Here is a 20,048-nt window from a genome sequence, read left to right as displayed (position 1 = left end):
AAATAGCCACTGTTAACATTATAATATGTATCCTTTGAAAAGTTTTATTGCCTTTCTATTCTTGTATCTATATGTAAATGGAAAAATTTCTACTCTTATGTTAAAATGAAGGTCCAAATAATTCAGTTGCATACAGTGTGAGTTCATGTTATTCCAAGGCTGTTGAAAAGAAAATGGGGCTAGAAAGAGAAGTCTGTTGTATTATATGTAAACTCATGTTGTCCTGCAGAATGTTGATCTCCAAATATTTCCTTTAGCACATTTTTCCTGCATTAGGTTTATCATTGAATAGGGAGAACATAGGGCTTCTGTTATGATAGAGGAGCGCGTGTTCCCATGAACCACTCGCTGATAACTATACAAACTTAAGATTTTTTTTTTTAAAGAGCTATTTTAAAACACTTGGGCCATATCCAAAAGGAGACAAAGCCAGAGGATAGAGTTTAATCCCCAAAACTGCAATTAGAAGGGAAAAGTATTGCAAGTTTATGGTTTCCTGGGCCAAGGATGCTACTCAATTCCCATTGCTGTGGCTCCAGAGAGAGGGCAGAGGAACCAAAAGGCTCCTGGCTAAAGGTGCTAGAAGTCAGAATTCAAGGCTAGGAAGGCAGCTAGAAAATTAAAAGGGAAATCGTAGCAGCACAAGAACCACAGCTTTTAACAACTCTCTTGAATAATACATTCTACTTTTAGCAAGTTCCTCAAAAACTGATTCTCTCCCGCCCCCCACCACGAAAGATTTTCATACCAAAACAAACTTTTAAAAACAATTTAAACAGGAATGGAATGTATCTTTAAGCTTGGCTTTAAAGTGTTTAGTGTACCTTAGAATCACATTTGAAATTACTTATCTTCCCTACTGAACCAGCTACCTCTCCTCATTTCATGTGTAGTACATCCAGTCTGCATGGCACTAAACCATCAGTCGTCTTTTTCATCACCATTGCTGTATATTTAATCAGTCCTTGATTTAATTCTTGCTGCAGAATGTCTCCAGGATCTGTCTTTTCTTCTCCCATTGTCTTTGCCCTAGTGCAGTCTCTGTCTTTATCAAATTGAATTACCGCACATCTTCTTGACTGCAGTCCAATCAAGTATTGCTTCCTGGCTAATTTTCCTCAAGACTTTTTTTTTTTTTTTTTAAATCACATCAGGGCTGTTCAGAAACATACAGCAGCTTCTTATCTACAGGATCAAATCTTAAACTCTTTTTCTCCCAGCATTCCTACAAGTCTTAGCTACCTACCCTTCATCGAAGTCAGAACTCTTGCCTTGTTTCCTAAATGTTCCTTGCTCATTTTCCACTGTTGCTTCTTCTGTGACGAAAGCTTTTAAATCTTTGCTATTCACATTTAAGACCTAGTTGAGATGCTAAGCAACTGAAGAAATCTGAGTCTGAGATTTCTCCAAGCCCAGTGTTGTGCTGTTTGATCCTTTTGTCCCTTAGTCATACAGGGTGGTTATAAATCACTTTTTTTTTTTTTTTTTTTTTTTTTTTGAGATGGAGTCTTGCTCTGTTGCCAGGCTGGAGTGCAGTGGTGTGATCTCAGCTTACTGCAACCTCTGCCTCCCAGGTTCTAGCGATTCTCCTGCTGCAGCCTCCCGAGTAGCTGGGACTACAGGCGCATGCCACCACACCCAGCTAATTTTTGTATTCTTAGTAGAGACAGGGTTTCATCCTGTTGGCCAGGATGGTCTCGATCTCTTGACCTCGTGATTCTCTTGCCTCGGCTCCCAAAGTGGTGGAATTACAGACGTGAGCCACTGCACCTGGCCATAACTTTTAAAATAATGTATGAGAATGTATCAATCCTGTATCACTTTTACAGGTTTTATACACATTCTGATTTTGTTTTTGAAAGTACCTTTTTTAGCCTCACCTTCAGAATTTGGCATCATCATCTTAATATTCTTAAGAATAGCAAACCTTTATTCCTTCAGATGGGTCTTTGTTTTTGTAAATGGTCAAAATTTAGTTGGAGCAAAGACTGATGAATAGAATGGGTAATCTCATTTTGACTGTAGCCTTTATACTTTTCCTATATATGTGCATATTTTTTACTTCACCCAATTTTCTATGACCTCTCCCACAGCACTGGCATATTGTATTCAGCCTTTTTTTCCCCAAAAAACTCATTTGTAGTAACTTTATTGCTGTATTTTATATAAGCTTATTTCTATTGATCAAAATCCTGTAAGATATCAATTTAAATGGAGGTTTGGTATCCAAGCATTTTTTTTCATTTTCAATTTTTTACAACTCCCAAGTTGACCCTACAGGTCAAGTAATTTATGTTGTAATTTATGCAGCACATGTGTCATGCCCTGGGATACTGATGTGTGAGAACAAACTCATTTAAGGAATAGTAAGCCTAGCCAGAGCCTAAGAATTTATTTTTGACATCATGAGATATATCCTGAGACTTGTGGGAATTCCCTACTTTCAAATAGTACTCACTCTAGCTTATCATTTCCCTTATACACAGAGTAAAACCCTGCTAAGAGATGATGCTTATTAAGTCCCAGTTTGTTACAGGTTCGTAAGATCGGGACATTCTTTCTAGTCAAGAAACAGGGATAGTTGGTATAGGGTTTCAGATGCTCTTGACTTGTATAGGTTTACAGTGATTACTATTCAAGTTTAATAATATATATAACACACCAAATACAGAGACTGGCATGTTTGAAGCTTTGATGTAATTGATTTATGCATATTTTGATAGTATTGAATAACAAGGAAATATTTTTGTATAAATTGCTTTATGCTTTTTTTATTCTAGACTGGAACGTGAGAAACGAGCCCGCATCAAAGCACGGAAGGAAAATTTAGAGAGAAAGAAAGCAAAAATTCTTCTAAAAAAGTTTCCACATCTTGCTGAAGCGCAGAAGTCAAGTCTTGTCTAAGATGTCTGAACTCTTAAATTTACCATTTTGTTTTTCTTGAATAGTCTGTGTACAAGAGTAAATATGTTAAGTGGTTTATAAAGAAATTCTGTTTTTAGTCAAGTGACTTTAATCAGTTGTTCTAAGTGTGAATATGGCATGCTAATTAGCTAATTTGGTAGAAGCTAATTTACCTCTAAAAATCAGGTATAAAGTTCGGATTAAATTCCCACTTTATGAATTCTGACATTTAAGCAGGCTTTAAATGTCGCCTGCTACCTTAGAGGGTGAAGGTGATGGTAACTGCCACAGCAAAGGCAATAACTGAATTTGAGTAATAATTTTACCTCTGTTGTTAATAGGATATGAAGAGGATGTGGGTACTGCTTCAAAATAATGATAAATACATTCAGTCCTTAAAGTAGTAAGTCACAGTGCACCACAGTCCAAAATTTATTTCTGGAATGGCTAATTTTTATTTAATTCTGTAAGCCTAAGGTAAAAAGCATAGGCAGTAACTTTTACTAGTCAATAAAAAGCAATTCTACCAATCCACTGGTAATTAATATACTAAACAGAGTTGGAAAGCATTTTACTGAAAGCAAAATATTTAGAGAAAATAGACATTTATACAAAATTATAAAAATGCTTGTAATAAGAATAAGTGCATTTCAAGGAAAGCACAAACTTATCTTAATTTATAGAGCCAGTTAAAGCTTTAAAAAATTTAAGTGGAAATTGAAATATGCAAAAATGTATAAACATTCTACAAAAGATGGTCATTCTTTTCCTGAGTATACTAAAGCTATGAAACGTAAGGTGACAAAGGAAGGTAGAAGCTTGGGAACTCTTTCTCAAGGGCATTTTCTTTCTACACACTGCTTCCCTCCTTCTTCATATTCTTGCTTGGAAATCCACATCTGTTGAAAGGTACCCTGTAAAATGGAAAGAAATTTATATAATTATGCCTTACTTTTTACTAGAAATGGCTTTTCTTAATTTATTTTTTTGAGAGAGGGTCTTGCTCTGTCAGCCAGGCTGGAGTGCAATGGCGTGATCATAGCTCATAACAACCTCGAACTTCTTGGTTCAAGGGATCCTCCCACATCAGCCTGGGACTCCAGGGGCATGCCACCTTGCCTAATTTGTAATTGTTGTAGAGATGGGGCCTCACACTATGTTGCTCAGGCTGGTCTTGTACTACTGGGCACATGTGATCCTCCTGCCTCAGCCTCCTAAAGTGCTGGAATTATAGGTGTGAACCACTGCACCAGCCTTTTTTTCTTTTACTATCTTATTTTCATAACTCCTAAACTTTGAATAATTCATTTAAGAGTCCCACCTCCCAAAATAGTACTCGATTATTTCTGTCCTCCTCCAGAACCATACTCCAGAACAGTATATATGGTGTGTATATATACAGTATATAAAGGGGGAGGATGCTGTAAGTCCAGGATGCAGAAAAGTATAAGGATTTTTTTCTCCTTATTCAAGGCAGATGGTAGTCCAAGAAACATCTTACACACAGCACCATGACTTCACCATTTGCTCCAAGAACCAATTCCTGACTTCCTAGACCTCACTGTAGACCTCACTGTAAGCTGGGGAATGACCAGAACTTGAGAAGGAATGTTTCGATTTTAAATACATTCCAGACAAGCCCTGACCAGTGCCAATGGGGGTATAATTAGAAGAGGCATGCATATGTTAACATATTTCCACCTCTGTTTGAGAGGGGACATTGAAATTAGGCTGACAGATGTCCACTAATTAGGCAAAGAGGCATTTTGTTATATCAGAACACATAAAACTGGTTATTCTATTAGGTCCTCCGCTCATTTGACAGTTATAAAATGCAAAGACAAATGAAGCACTGGAATTGTTTTTTGTATTTTTACTAAATTTAGTATAATTCAGTAAGAACATTTTTGCAAAGTAGCTCATCTACTAACCAAAGAGGCTAGAATGGAGCCGCCAATCCATGAGCTAAACCTCCGTTCCACTGTTGTATTATTTGCAATCAATTTCAGCCGCATACTCTGAAATAGAAGAATATGCATTAGTTCAATCAAATCTTGTGACTCAACTTAGGAAATTTTTTTTTCTTTTTTTTTTTTTTAAATAGAGACAGGGTCTTGCTCTCCATATTGTCCAGGCTGGTCTCCAACTTTTGCACTCAAGCAATCGGTCCATCTCAGCCTCCCAAAGTGCTGGGATTACATGCATGAGCCACTGCACCCAGCCAGGAAATTCAATTTTGACAGACTTCTGAATGGCTCCCTGTGGTTCAAACACTGATTAAAATACGGTAATTTTGAAATAGGATAACAAATCTCAAATCAATCAATAAATCAATCTAATGATTAGTATTATAATTCAGGTATGCTCTAGATCTCCAAGAATTTAGAAAATACAAGGCAGATGTCAACTGTGTGCCTATATATTTAGATATCACTTGTAATAGAAATGTGGCATATGTAAAACATTCTTTTATATGGGAAGCTAAAAGACTATTAAATATACAGATTTATAGACATTGTTAGGGCATATGTAACCACTAATAAGGGTTTTAAAATTTAATATTTAGTGCAGAACACCTTACAAAAAAACCACTTGAAGTTTTGTTTTTTTTTTTTTTTTCCTGAGCCAGAGTCTTGCTTTGTCACCCAGACTGGAGTACAGTGGCATGATCTTGGCTCACTGCAACCTCGGCCTCCTGGGTTCCAGCAGTTCTCCTGCCTCAGCCTCCCAAGTAGCTGGGATTACAAGCACGTGCCACCATGTCCGGCTAATTTTTTTTTTTTTTTTTTTTTTTTTGAGATGGAGTCTCGCGCTGTCACCCAGGCTGGAGTGTAGTGGCGCAATCTCAGCTCACTGCAACCTCTGCCTCCCGGGTTCAAGCAATTCTCCTGCCTCAGCCTCCCGAGTAGCTGGAATTAGAGACGCCCGCCACCAGGCCCAGCTAATTTTTGCATTTTTAGTAGAGATGGGGTTTCACCATGTTGGCCAGGCTGGTCTGACCTTGTAATCCATCTGCCTCGGCCTCCCAAAGTGCTGGGATTATAGGCATGAGCCACCGCATCCAGCCAATAAAAATTTTAAATTTAAAGTTAAAAGATTATAACTGCCATTCTGTTATTGAAGTACTATATAAATTACCTTCTCAAACCGAGTTTTTCTATTCTCTTTTTTTTTTTTTTTTTTTTTTGAGACTGAGTCTGGCTCTGTAGCCCAGGCTGGAGTGCAGTGGCCCGATCTCAGCTCACTGCAAGCTCCGCCTCCCGGGTTTACGCCATTCTCCTGCCTCAGCCTCCGGAGTCGCTGGGACCACAGGCGCCCACCACCTCGCCCGGCTAGTTTTTTGTATTTTTTAGTAGAGACGGGGTTTCACCGTGTTAGCCAGGATGGTCTCTCGATCTGCTGACCTTGTGATCCGCCCGTCTCAGCCTCCCAAAGTGCTGGAATTACAGGCTTGAGCCACCGCGCCCGGCGAGTTTTTCTATTCTCTTAAAAGTTATTACAATATACCCACTGATCTTTCTAAAACAAACATATGAGCTCATCAGTCCACTGCTAGATTTTATCCTGTGAAGAAGGAAATATTTTCCCCTAGAGATTCAGCATAGCCCCACTGACACCTTGAGGCTTCTAGCCTCAAGAACTATAAGACAATAAATTTCTGTTTTAAGCCACCAACATGTACTTTGTTATGGCAGCTCTAGGAAACTAATCCATCTTTCTAGCCATATTGCTTTCCCCACTTATGTAAAGACTAGAAGCCAACTACTTTGAATTACTGGAACATACCCATCTTCTCTTAATATTTTTGTAAATGGTTTTATTCCCTCCATCTAGATATCCTTTCATAAATTAGTAATGAGTTGAACTATTCATTCAAACTATAGCTTCTTCATGAGGCTATTCTCTGATACTCTTAGCGAGTTAAGTAGTGGCTTCTTGGTGTTCGCGACCACCTGGTCCATGACATACTGAATTGTTTAGCACGCTACAGTCATCATTTTCTGCATGTCTAACCATCCTAGTAGACTGAGCCCTTGGTGTGCAGGGACTAGTGCCTAGCAAACTATCCATATTTAAATATTAAGTTAATAAATGAGATTCAAATAATTTAAGAGAAACTAATAGATGTTAACTAGGAAAACTTGGTTAAAGGATATTAACTTTAGTGATACTATACCAGGCACATACAAAATATCATGTATCTATCGAAAAATGAATGCTTATCTACAAAAGGACACCATCAGTGAGGAAATATATGACTGAAGAATACCATTAAAGAACAAACAGAACTTACTGGAGGAGTTTTCTGAGACAGCTCTCTATTCAACCTGTCAGTAAAACTCTGTATTAGTGTGTTTCCTCCTGCCACTATTACACTGCCATAGAGACCCTAGGATAAAAATACAAGAAAAATCAGTTCCACATGTTTCCAAAAGTTTTAAATACAACTAAAAATGTGCGCTACTACAATCTTCCCTTTCATTTTTTGGAAATGTTTTACTATTATATAGACCTAATAGCTTAATCCATCGATTCTCCATCCTAGCTGTACATTCAACTCATCTAAGGAGCTTTTAAAACACAAATTCCTAGGGGCAATTACATAAAAATGTCTGGGGATGGGATCCAGGCAAGATTACTTTTAGAGACAGGGTCTCGTTATATTGCCTACATTGGAATGCAGTGGCTATTCACAGGCACAGTCATAGTGTACCACAGCCTCAAACTCCTGGGTTCAAACATTCCTCCTGCCTCAGGCTCCCAAGTAGCTGGGACTACATGCCACTGTGCCTGGCAGGCATGGTTTTTAACTCCCAAGATTATTTTAATGTGCATGAAGTTTTAAGAACCACTAACTTAAAGGAATCATTCTAAAAATCATAATTTTTTTGGCAGATAGCTGCCAATATTTAATTAGAAGTACATTCTATAATGACTTTATCTTAGAATGGTCATCTGGAAATATTAATAGCAACCACCAGCCAAAAATTAAAATTACAAATATTTTGAAAAAGAATGCTCATCTGGAAGTTAGGATATTCAAAATTAGACAGATTATTTTATGATTGTGACAGACAATGACAAACTCAACATATTCCTGGCCAAAATGATTGCTACCTTTCTCTTTTGCAGAGGTATATATACATCAGAAGCACATGGGAGCTTTTCCAAAACACACATGCTAAGGCCTCCCCAAATAAAAATAAATTACTACTTATATTTACTTTGAATTTGCATGTATGCATCAGAAAGTTAAATGTCAACCTGTTTTAGTGGGTAAGTTCCTATTTTTAAAACGTATTTCAAATGTCTAAATCATCTAAGTTTTGAAGTAGAAAATAGAATGCAAAAGTATCTCATTAGTTAAAGGGAGAAATTTCACTAAAAACAAAGTTATCACTGTTGCAATAAATATACTTCAATTCAATTACCTTCCCCCAAAGGTGGAATTGTATTTGCACTAAAAAAATCCCAAACTTATATTACTATTGTCCTAGAAACATCACATGCCTACCAGGTTACCAGGTGAAATAAAGGTAAAATAAAGTATGATTTTCATAGCCACTCAAAGCCTTTTTTGAACAACATAGTAGCTATTAGCACTATGCTTTAAGCAAATTAATTTATTCAAAATCTAGGCAGTATGTGGGTGAGAAGCTGAATTAGGTTTAAATAAGATAAAGTCAGTCCTCAATGTTATCAATATGACCTTGGAAACTGACTTTCAACAAAATGACATGTAACAAAACCAATTTTTTTCCTGAAACAATGTCCTTCAAGGACTTACTGTACATTGTTTCACTTAAAGTTCAGTCTCCAAGAACCTATCACTGATAATGAGTGAAATATATAATATGGAGTTAGTATTTAAAACCTGACAAAGCACAAAAAATATGAAGATCATTTAAAATAAACTTCATGTAAAAGTTACCCATACCATTGAAACCACACCTTCCTGAAAAATAAAAGTAGAAGTTGTACTATCTGTAAGAAAATCACCAACAATACATATTTTGGTTTGCCACATTTCAGGAAATCTCTAGTGCAGCATTGTCTACAGAACTTTCTGTGATGGTGCAAATGTTCTATATCTGCGCTGTCTGACGCAGCAGCCACTAGCCACATTTATAATGAGGCTATTACAACTGAAGAATTGAGTTTTATGTTTTTACTTATTTTAATTTAAATTGCCACCTGTGGAGGGTAGCTACAAAACTGGACACCATAGCTCTAGAGTTGCACATTTTTCTTTTTCTAGTACTTCATCTTTTTATAGATACTGTTATAAAATGAACTTCAAAGTCAATGACATTGACAACCATTAGGTCACTGTCAACCTAACAATGATTTGGGGGCATTTCAATCCCCGAAAAGGTACCTTTAAACCGTAACAGGAGACTGGCACTTACTGGTCTGATATCAATATCACACATCCCAACACTTGTGGTGACAACATGACTGACTCCTAACATTGTGTTTCCTGATAACCCCTACAACAAAAGAAAACAAGTAGTCACATGGAGGCTCTTCATACAGTAAAGCATATCCAAAACATTTTAGCCACAAAAGCTCTTTACCTATATAGGAAAAGCCAGGCTAATTATGAAAAGCTTTTATACCTTTACATTGGAAGGGTCAAATAATCCTTCTGGAATTTTTAGCCGCTCTGCACCAAAATCACAATTGTAGCCATTGGGGAACTCATAATGAACAGTTGGCATCTGTGCAGCCACTCTGAAAACATGTTAAACAGTATTACACAAAAGACAAAAATAATTCTCTTCAAAATTATAAACTACTAGGGAATTATCAACTTGTAAAAAAATGGGAATGAGAATATTTAAAACATTATTCAATTAAGTACTTTCCATGTTTTCTAAACAAATCCTTTCCTCATTTATAAAGTATACAATTTAAATAAAAAAACATACTGTTCATCATATGTTGAATCCGACACTTGAAGTACTGAAGCTTGAAAATCCTGGATAACACACTATGAGTAAAAGAAAAAAGTTTAACAAACAAGGTTGAGATTTATCTTGGTAATCTATACTTTTATAATATATTTTAAATACTTTTCAGAATGAAATTGGACCATGTTTCTAGATGTGTAAATCATTTCAACAGTATTAATCTACCTAACAAGAATTCTGAGTATCAAGAAACCTAATTCTAAACATTTGCATTAGAAGCTAAATTACACACATTTAAGTTACAACAGTTATAAAACGATGAGAGATAAACAACTGCAGGTGCAGGAACCCCTGCACCACAGTCCTGCATAACAAAACCAATTTCAGAACACCACTTTCTTAAAAATAAGCTAGATTAGAAGCAAGATTTCATTACCTACATATACACATGTGCATATACATCACATTTTACGCAACTTTTAATGACTGTACATAGTATAAAACAGTTTAATAAAATGCTATGAACTAACATGACCTCTAGAAAAATCTTGTCTAATATCTAGGAAAAATGAGTAATCCTAATTTTTCCTTATATTACATGTACACACACACAAAATCTTTATCTTTAGGTACAAAAACTGTCAGAGCTGGGTGCCGTGGCTCATGCCTGTAATCTCAGCACTTTGAGAGGCCAAGACAGGAGGATCGCTTGAGGACAGGAGTTCAAGACCAGCCTGGACAACATAGTGAGACCCTGTCTCTATAAAAATAAAAAATAAAAAATTAGCCGGGCATGGTGGCGTGCACCTGTAGTCCTCCCTACTTAGGAGGCTGAGGCAGGGGGAGCCCAGGTGTTTGAGGCTGCAGTGAATTACAATTGCACCACTGCACTCCAGCCTGGGTGACAGAGAGAGAGACCCTGTATTTATTTATTTATTTATTTTATTTTTATTTATTTAGACAGAGTCTTGCTCTGTTGTCCAGGCTGGAATGCAGTGGCACAATCTCAGCTCAACGCAACCTCCATCTCCCATGTTCAAGCAATTCTCCTGCCTCAGCCTCCCAAGTAGCTGGGATTACAGGCACTCAGCACCACACCCAGCTAATTTTTGTATTTTTACTAAAGACGAGGTTTCACCATGTTGGCCAGGATAGTCTTGAACTCCTTGCCTCAAGTGATCCACCACCTCGGCCTCCCAAAGTGCTGGGATTACAGGTGTGAGCCACCGTGCCCGGCCAACCCTGTCTTTAAAAAAAAAAAATATATATATATATGTATGTATATGTGTGTGTATATATACATATGTATGTGTATATATACATATGTGTATATATACACACGATATATACATGATATAAATATATATGATATAATTTTTTAAAACCTGTTAGATGTGATCCTTCTCATAGTAATTATGACTTATATAATTTTACTCTTAAGTTTCTTTTGCTGGATACACATTAATTTCTATCAACAGAGTAAGCAAACAACCTACAGAATGAGAAAATATTTGCGAACCATGTATCTAACAAAGGTCTAATATCCAGCTTCTATAAAAAACTTAAACAAAAAACCCCACCTCATTAAAAAGTGGGCAAAGGACATTAACAGACACTTCAAAAGAAAACATATATGCGGTCAACAGTATATGAAAAAAAGATCACTGTCACTGACCATCAGATAAATGAAAATCAAAACCACAATGATACACCATCTCACACCAGTCAGAATGGCTATTATTTATTATAAAAAAGTAAAAAAATAGGGCTGGGCACGGTGGCTTACACCTGTAATCCTAGCACTTTGGGAGGCTGGGGGAGGTAGATCATGAGGTCAAGGGTTCGAGACCACCTTGGCCAACTAAGAATACAAAAATTAGCCGGGCGTGGTGGCACGCGCCTGTAGTTGCAGCTACTCGGGAGGCTGAGGTAGGAGAATCACGTGAACCCGGGAGACGGAGGTTGCAGTGAGCCGAGATTGCACCACTGCGCGCCAGCCTGGGCAACAAAGCAAGACTCTGTCTTGAAAAAAATAAATAAAAAACAGATGCTGCTGACAAGGCTGCAGAGAAAAATGAAAGTTTATTCACTTTTGGTGAGAATGTAAATTAGTTCAACTATTGTTGAAAGCCGTGTGGCAATTCCTCAAAGAGCTAAAAACAGAACTACCATTTGTTTTTTTTTTTCTTTTTTGAGGTGGGTTCTCACTCTGTTACCCAGGCTAGAGGGCACTGGTACACTCACGGGTCACTGCAGACTCGACCTCCCAGGGCTCAGGTGATTTTTCCACCTCAGTCTCCCACGTAGCTGGGACTAAAGGTGCACACCCCTACACTTAGCTAATTTTTCTTTTTCTTTTTTTTGAGATGGAGTCTCACTCTGTCACCCAGGCAGGAGTGCAGTGGCACCATGTTAGCTCACTGCAACATCCATCTCCTGGGTTTAAGCAATTCTCCTGCCTCAGCCTCCCAAGTAGCTGGGATTACAGGTGCCCACCTCCACACTCAGCTGATTTTTTAATATTTTTAGAGACAGGATTTCACCATGTTGGCCAGGCTGGTCTCGAACTCCTGACCTCAGGTGATCCACCCGCCTCGGACTCCCAAAGTGCTGGAATTACAGGAGTGAGCCATCGCACCTGGCCCCACTTAGCTAGTTTTTCTGTTTTTGTAGAGACAGGGTTTTGCCATGATTCCCAGGCTGGTCTCTAACTCCTGAGCTCAAGGGATCCACCCACCTCAGCCTCTCAAATTACAAGCGTGAGCCACCATGCCTGGCCCAGTACTACCATTTGACCCGGCAATTTCATTACTGGGTATATACCCAAAGGAATATAAAACACTGTATCATAAAGACACATGTATGTGTATGTTCACTGCACCACTATTCACAATAGCAGAGACATGGAATCAACTTAAATGCCCATCAGTGGAAGACTGGATTAAGAAAATGTGGTATATACAGACCACAGTGAAAAAAAAAAAAAAACAAAGAATGAGATCATGTCTTTTGAAGGAACAGGGATGGAGCTAGAGGCCATTATCCTTAGCAAACTAATGCAGGAGCAGAAAACCAAACACAGCACGTTCTCACAAGTGGGAGCTAGATGATGAGAACACATGGACACAAAGAAGGGAACAACAGACAGTGGGGCCTCCCTGAGGGACGAGGGAATGGAGCAGAAAAAATAACTATTCGGTACTAGGCTTAGTACCTGGGGGACAATAATCTGTACAACAAACTTCCGTGATACGAGTTTACCTATATCACAAACCTGCACATGTACCCCTGAACCTAAAATAACAGTTTTTTTAAACAAAACAAAAAGAAATTAAGGTGTATCTGTGGTGTCAGGTTGTTTTACTAACCTCTTCCCCATCAGTAAGCCATATGTTCAGAGATGGGTTTTTAGTAGAGAATCTCTCATAGGTTCCTTGTTCTGAACAAAAACACATTTTTGATATGGCTGACTGATGCTGGGAAACAGATCATAACTGAGACATACTAGTAGGCCTCTCCAAAACCTAAAACCATTTTCTCAGTCAAAAATGTTCAGAATAGCATAAAACCAAAATTCCTTCCAGGTCTCACCATAGTAATCCAAGTGAATATGTAGTGATTTGCAGAGACATTTGCTTGGCCAATATGAAAAGCATGCCTCTCACAGCAAAGCTCTTTTGTTAGTAAAGTATCATTAAAAATATAGAGTGTAATCCTGAGATCATGCTCTATTTAATTTTCAAAATATATTTAGTAATTTAAAAAAAGAGCTTGAAAATATAAAGTGCTCATATTTTACTCAAGGATTTACAGCCTATATATAACTTTCTTTTTAACACTCACGCAAAAAGCCTATAACATTTTTGTAAAGAGAATGAGGGTTACTTACATTACACATATAATTGTGCCAAGACCTTGTAACCTGAGGCAACTTCTCTTTTCTTTTCCAGTTTGCTGGAGATCCTTCACGAACAGCTTCCTGAGAGTACCAAGAGATGCTAGGTTAATGGAGTTCATTTCATAGGGGTGGGGGAGCTAGAGGTAAGTTCTAGAAAGAAAATTCAATACTTACTTTTGATGCAATCATATATGGAGGAACCAATTCAATATTCATTTCTTGGAAGAGTTCTCTGCATTGCATAGTAATAAAGTCTCCAGCAAGAGGGGATTTCACAATGCCTATGAAACAGATGAGACAAGGCTAAGAGAGCAGTTAAGTCCAAACTTCCTAGAACGAATTTCCCCTACGGGTGTATTTATATGAATAACTTTTTCAGGTAAATGAACTATCCTTCCACACATAAATAAAGCAATGCATCAGTTTTAAATACACATTATATACTAAAGATTTTTAACATACTTAAAAATGATCTTATTCAGAAACTGATATGCTTTAAAAGTGCTACTCGTCATTTTATTTCATTATGTGCGTCCTCATAACACCTAAAATCATCTCAGTGTATCCTGGTTAAATACATTTACCTTGTTGAAGGACATAGCCATCGTGGACTGGAATTGCAGTGGTATGAGTGGCTCCACTGTCCAAAATCAGCCCAGTAGAACGACCATTAGCAAATCTAGTTTAAAACATTAAGGAAAAGAAAGTATCAAGGCCGCTAAAATAATGTTTACTGTAAAGGGCAGGCTCTTATATTTTAGAAACTATTTCTTAAACATCTATCTCATAGTTAAAAATGTATTACAGTGAATCTAGGGATAAAAATTGGTATAAAATAATATTTATGGCTTAAGAACAAATAGCAAGAGGCAGGAATTCTAGAATGGAGGTATCAGGAACTCAGGGAAACCTTTATCCTAGAAACAGCTACTATTAAGCTGGTCAAAATTAACATAATCATTGAAAGTCTCTGGAGACTGATCAAAGCGCTTACAACAAACTGAGATGCATTTATTTAACAAAATGTACAGAAACTTGGTAAGAACAGTGGGAGGTTGTGACAACTGAGCTAGGGACTATAACCATTCTCACATAGCATTGAAGAGGAGCTGTTTCAGCAGTTTGGCAAAGCCATATGGCAGTTCCTATCTCCTCTAACTCAATGGGCGGGAAAACTATGCCAGGTGAATTCCACAGTTGGTGAATATTGGCAGATCCCATTTTCCACATTCTGTGCTGCAGAAGGCCTATACTACCTGAATATACTAAACTGAAGTTTAGGAGTAGGGGCATTCACTCATTCATCAAATATTTACTGAGCGTCTATTAGGTGTCTACTAAGTCTGGTGCTTAATAAGGAGGGAGGGAGGAAAGAGGGAGGCTGCTCACCTGGCACTAAAATTCCTTTAACACAGTAGACACACAATGGTGCACCAAAACTGCCTTTTCCCTGAAGGTTATCCTGTTTAGTGAAGTAGATGATCAATAAAGCTGTAAAAAGAAAAGCTCACGATGTCCCAGGGAAGGTGGTGGTGTAAAAGAGAAACCTATTCCTGGGATATCCAATTGTTAATTATGGGGAAGGGAATATGGGCAAGAGTAGGAGCATGTGGGAAGACCAGGAGGCAAGAGAACACAGCGAGGTCAGAGAACTGCAAGCACCTCAGTACGGTCTGAAAGTAAAAGGAAGAAATGTAGAAGATGATTCTAGCTTAAAGCAGACTAGCACTTTAGAAAGATTATTAGAGGCTGGGCATGGTGGCTCATGCCTGTAATCCCAGCACTTTGGGAGACCGAGGCAAGCAGATCGCTTGAGTCCAGGAGTTAGAGAGCAGCCTGGGCAACATGGTGAAACTCCATCTCTACCAAATAAATAAATAAATAAAAATAGAAAGATTATTAGATCAACAGTGTAAAGAATGGGCAGACAAGAGAATGTGCTTCAGTAATCCTGGAAATAGCTTCCACCTAATGCTGTGGCAGTGGGAAAGAGAGAAACAAATAGCAGGAAAGAATAGGTGGGACTTGATGACTGACTAAATTTGAAGGGGAATGAATTTACAGCCAATTTCCAGTTTTCTGTGATATTGGAAGGGAGGGAGAAAATGGCAATCTTTCATTTCATGTAAGCCAACTGGTTAAAATATTGCCTTCTATCCACATGCACCTTCTTAAAAACAAAAACGTCTTAACACTCAGAATTTGAGTGTTACTTTATTTCCCTCATACTTTCTAGTGTATCATCAGTTCTAATGAGAAACACCAAAAGATGAATAGCTAAAAAGCAAGAGAAAAGAGAAAAAAACAACTTCTGAACAAGCAATAATTGGCTTATGTCTTCTGCCAGAGTTATCACATTCAGTAGTATGGTATACACTTCAAGAGGAAAGGTATTACTCTTTCAAGGATACGCCGTCAAAACTGCAGTTTTGCAAAGGAAGAATGCAGGGATGTTGTAGTGTTCAAACATTAACTCTGTCAGTTTCTCTCTCTTTGCTCTAGTATTCCACTTGAGAAGAGGGGAAAAAGAAATGCAAGTTATTAAGAATTAAAAAGTTGATTTATCTCCAGATAAAATCTAGCACTATATTAACAAAGAAATAAAACAATAAGAACAGCAAAAAATACCATGGGAAATAATCTTTCATAATAATATCTCACAAAAATAAAAACAAAACCTCTATATTTCTTTAGATGTAGATTAAACAAATCAATCAGATAAGAATTAAAATTCTTTAATAATAAAATTGCTTCTATAAATTCTAGAATTACAGACTTTTCCACATATGAGGAAATCAGTATTCTTATAAACATATTATTAAATCTAAAGAGTAAATATGGTCAATCCAAATCCTAAGTATGAATTTTAGACCACCAAATTCTCCCACTTATAGATGGTATTCATAAAAGAAACTATAAGTTAGCAACAATAAGATACTGATAATTTATGACCATTATGCTTGCTTTCTGGGTTGTTTCTGTCTATGTACCAAATGTATTTCACAAGAGACTTTGGTCCAGAAATTTCCAGCCCTTGTTCAACATCTCAATTCTCTCTTGGAAACTTGAATAAAGTAGATATACGCTGCCCTTGGGGCACAAGAAATGATTCGTAATTCAGAATGGGAAGCAGTCCTAGGAAATAAAATGTTAAATCCCTAGAAATACATAAATAACCACAAGAATTCATTAGTGTGTTTTGTTGTTCTCTGCATATTTTATCAGAATAGTAAAATGAAAGTTACAATAGTATTAAAAAATTAATCTTTTTCCCTAATTTTCAAATTCAAAATATGAATTTCTATGCCTCTTTATAGAAAAATATTCATCAAATGAGTAGAAAACTAAAGGAAAAAAGAAAAAAAAAAAAAAAACAACTACAGAAACATGAAAAAGAAAATCTTTATCTCACCGGTGCCTCTGACATGAGAACAGGATGGAGGCTGGCTTCTGATTTGACATGCATTTTGTAGGTATGATCCAAAATAGCCTGGAAACTATCCCAGTCTTCAACTAGAATATAAGATTAGTAACTTGGAAACAATGCATAGTTGAAGATGAATACAACATATTTTGAGAAATTGTTTCTGTGACTTAACAATTAATACCGTATTATACAGAACCTACTAATTTTACAGATCAACTTCATACCACAGTACTTTATATAAAGATTACCTTTGTCTTCTAGATATATAGAACTTCTTTTTGGTCCCTCCAGCCCCCAGACCTATCCCAAATGTAATTAATCTAACAGACCTAAAATACCAAGTAAATGTTATTCAATTCAATAAATACTTATTAGAGGCCCAGAATGTGATCAGAATAACAGGAAGTACAGAAGAATTATATGGCCTTCTAAATGATACTACTGCTGGGTTTAAAAAAAAAAAAAAAAAACAAAGATTTGTACGGTCTAGACCCAACACTCAAAAAAGCTTACAATCTATTTGGAAAAAGACTAACAGACATGTTAAAAATTCAAAGAAGAACATCTGTCTTCAATTTGGCTTCCACCTAAACATTCCATTAAAACTACTGACATAAGTCATTAATGACCTTCTTTTTTTTGAGATGGAGTCTCACTCTGTCGCCCAGACTGGAGTACAATGGCGCAATCTCGGTTCACTGCAACCTCTGCTTTCTGGGGGTCAAGCAATTCTCCTGTCTCAGGCTCCCAAGTAGCTGGGATTACAGGTGCCCGCCACCATGCCCAACTAATTTTTGCATTTTTAGTAGAGACAGGGTTTCACCATGTTGACTAGGCTGGTCTCTATCTCCTGACCTCAGGTGATCCACCCACCTCGGCCTCCAAAGTGCTGGGATTACAGGTGTGAGCCACTGCCCCCAGTCACAAATGACCTTCTACTAGGCAAATTCATGGACACTTAACATTTTTAATCTCATCTGACTTCTCTAAATTATAACAGTATTGCCTTCACAAGAGTTTACAAACTTTTCTACTGCAGCCCAAAGAAAAAATGTCATTAATTATATATTTCCACAGGCCCACCTGGATTTTTTTAACTTCTCTCTTAGTGTAAAGCTTTCAATGTCACAGCGGAAAACACTGAGAATAAATGGAATTTCATGCTTCCAGAAACTTTTTCTTTTCTTATTCTTCCCCTGAATTTTTTCCTACATCCCTAATTGTTCCCTTTCATTCTCCTTCAAGGGTACCTTTTATTCTCTATTGGTTAAAATATACACGTTTTTTGCTAAGAACTCCACCTTCAATCCTCTTCCCATATTCCAAATTTTTTCAGAGTAATAAAACGCAACTCCATGTCTTAAAATCTTTCTTATAATCTTTTATTCCCCTGTTTACAGAATTGTCACCTGGATGTTGTGAGCACTTTTAACTTAGTGAACCCATTTACTTACTCTACATGAAAGAGTTAACACCGCAAGCCTGAGAAAGGCCTGCTTGTAAGGCTTACTCTTAGCTGGTGTCTGGAAACACGATTGGCAAACAGTTCCCTATGTTCATATAAAACTTGTCCCTAAATGGTAAAAGTAGCTCGCTATACCTACACTGTTTGTACAATGTGGTTGGTTCTGAACACTTGCTTTCCTTCTGAGAATCTAAAATTTTGTTACATGCCAGGTAGATGGTACCTACATAACCAGCCCTCTGTAAAATCCTTGGGTACTGAGTTTCAGAGTTCTCCTGGAAGATAACACAGGTTGTAACTTGTTGATGGAGGGATTAAGCACATCCTGTGTGACTCCACTGTGAGAAAACTCTCCGAAGCTTGCATCTGGACTTCATCATCCCCTGTCCCTTTTCCCTTTGTCGATTTTGTTTTGAATCTGAATCTTCAGTACAATAAATCTTAGCTGTGAATACAACCATATGCTGAGTCCTGTGAGGGAGTCTTGCTGGTGAGTAACTGAACCTGAGAGTGATTTGGAGTATCCCTGATAACCTCGCTTTTGTCTTTTTCTTTCTTTTTTTTGAGACAGAATTTCGGTCTGTTACCCAGGTTGAAGTGCAGTCATGGGATCTCAGTTGCAACCTCTGCATCCTGGGTTCAAGTGATTCTCATGCCTTAGCCTCCTGAGTAGCTGGGATTACAGGTGGTATGTATCACCACACCTGGCAAATTTTTGTATTTTTAGTAGAGATGGGGTTTCAGCATGTTGCCCAGGCTGGTCTCGAACTCCTAGACTCAAGCAATCCACCCGCAGTCTCAGCCTCCCAAAGTGCTGGGATTATACACACGCAAGCCACCGCGCATGGCCAACTATGCCTTTTAAAACCATAAAACTTGCTTCTTCCCTTTCTATTCCTATCTCAATGCATGGTACTCTCTGTTCAGAGTTATTCCAACCAAAAATCTAGGAAACTTTCTCAACTTCTCTCTTGCTTTCACTCCCTCGATCGTTTAGTACCATTTGTTTCCTGGTTACCCTGAAAGTCCCTTCAGAATCTCTACCAGCATTATATAAGAGTTTAAACCTTTTTCATTTCTCATCTGGACTCTTACCTCCCTTATTGAGCTCCATCTCTAGTGTCTCCTTCCAATCTAGACGACATATTACTATTAATCTTTCCAGCTGGCAAATACGAGCATATCACATCTGTTTAAATTCCTTTGGGGTTATCCTTCAGTAACTAGCTTAATACAACCCTGGGATGGTTTACAAGCCCTTTTATGACTGCTCCCTGCCTACCTTTCCTGCTACTGACCCTAATGAGCCCAATGCTGCAACCATACTTAATTGTATTACATTTTTAAGCACATAAGCTTCTTTCACAATTCCATCCCTTCACACATGCTGGTCCCTCTGCTTTACCCAGCTTTGTCAGCCAGACTTTTTTTTTTTTTTTT

General features: G+C 37.6%; 2 protein-coding genes across 4 annotated transcripts in view; one reads left to right on the top strand and one right to left on the bottom strand.

Annotated features, from left to right (window-relative positions):
• MRPL47 (mitochondrial ribosomal protein L47) overlaps nucleotides 1-3,004 on the top strand; it is a 26,962-nt gene extending 23,958 nt beyond the window's left edge. The window contains exon 6 of the mRNA XM_011980392.1: nucleotides 2,776-3,004. Coding sequence (XP_011835782.1) covers nucleotides 2,776-2,904 — 129 coding nt within the window. The 3' untranslated portion in view covers nucleotides 2,905-3,004. The remainder of the gene's footprint in view (nucleotides 1-2,775) is intronic.
• A 331-nt stretch (nucleotides 3,005-3,335) lies between these two features.
• ACTL6A (actin-like 6A) overlaps nucleotides 3,336-20,048 on the bottom strand; it is a 30,387-nt gene continuing 13,674 nt past the window's right edge. For all 3 annotated transcript variants that reach the window (XM_011980383.1, XM_011980382.1, XM_011980384.1), the window contains 11 exons: nucleotides 17,129-17,229; nucleotides 16,128-16,225; nucleotides 14,301-14,395; nucleotides 13,891-13,997; nucleotides 13,708-13,797; nucleotides 9,837-9,898; nucleotides 9,525-9,639; nucleotides 9,315-9,395; nucleotides 7,199-7,294; nucleotides 4,836-4,922; nucleotides 3,336-3,818 (listed from right to left, as the gene is read on the bottom strand). In XM_011980383.1, the coding sequence (XP_011835773.1) occupies nucleotides 3,738-3,818; nucleotides 4,836-4,922; nucleotides 7,199-7,294; nucleotides 9,315-9,395; nucleotides 9,525-9,639; nucleotides 9,837-9,898; nucleotides 13,708-13,797; nucleotides 13,891-13,997; nucleotides 14,301-14,395; nucleotides 16,128-16,225; nucleotides 17,129-17,229 (1,013 nt within the window). In that variant the 3' untranslated portion in view covers nucleotides 3,336-3,737. The remainder of the gene's footprint in view (nucleotides 3,819-4,835; nucleotides 4,923-7,198; nucleotides 7,295-9,314; nucleotides 9,396-9,524; nucleotides 9,640-9,836; nucleotides 9,899-13,707; nucleotides 13,798-13,890; nucleotides 13,998-14,300; nucleotides 14,396-16,127; nucleotides 16,226-17,128; nucleotides 17,230-20,048) is intronic.

The sequence above is a fragment of the Mandrillus leucophaeus genome, unplaced genomic scaffold (genome assembly GCF_000951045.1).
Source record: "Mandrillus leucophaeus isolate KB7577 unplaced genomic scaffold, Mleu.le_1.0 Scaffold211, whole genome shotgun sequence".
NCBI lineage: Eukaryota > Metazoa > Chordata > Mammalia > Primates > Cercopithecidae > Mandrillus > Mandrillus leucophaeus.
The sequence above is the reverse complement of the archived record's forward strand: the minus strand, read 5'-3'. Positions and strand labels throughout refer to the sequence as shown.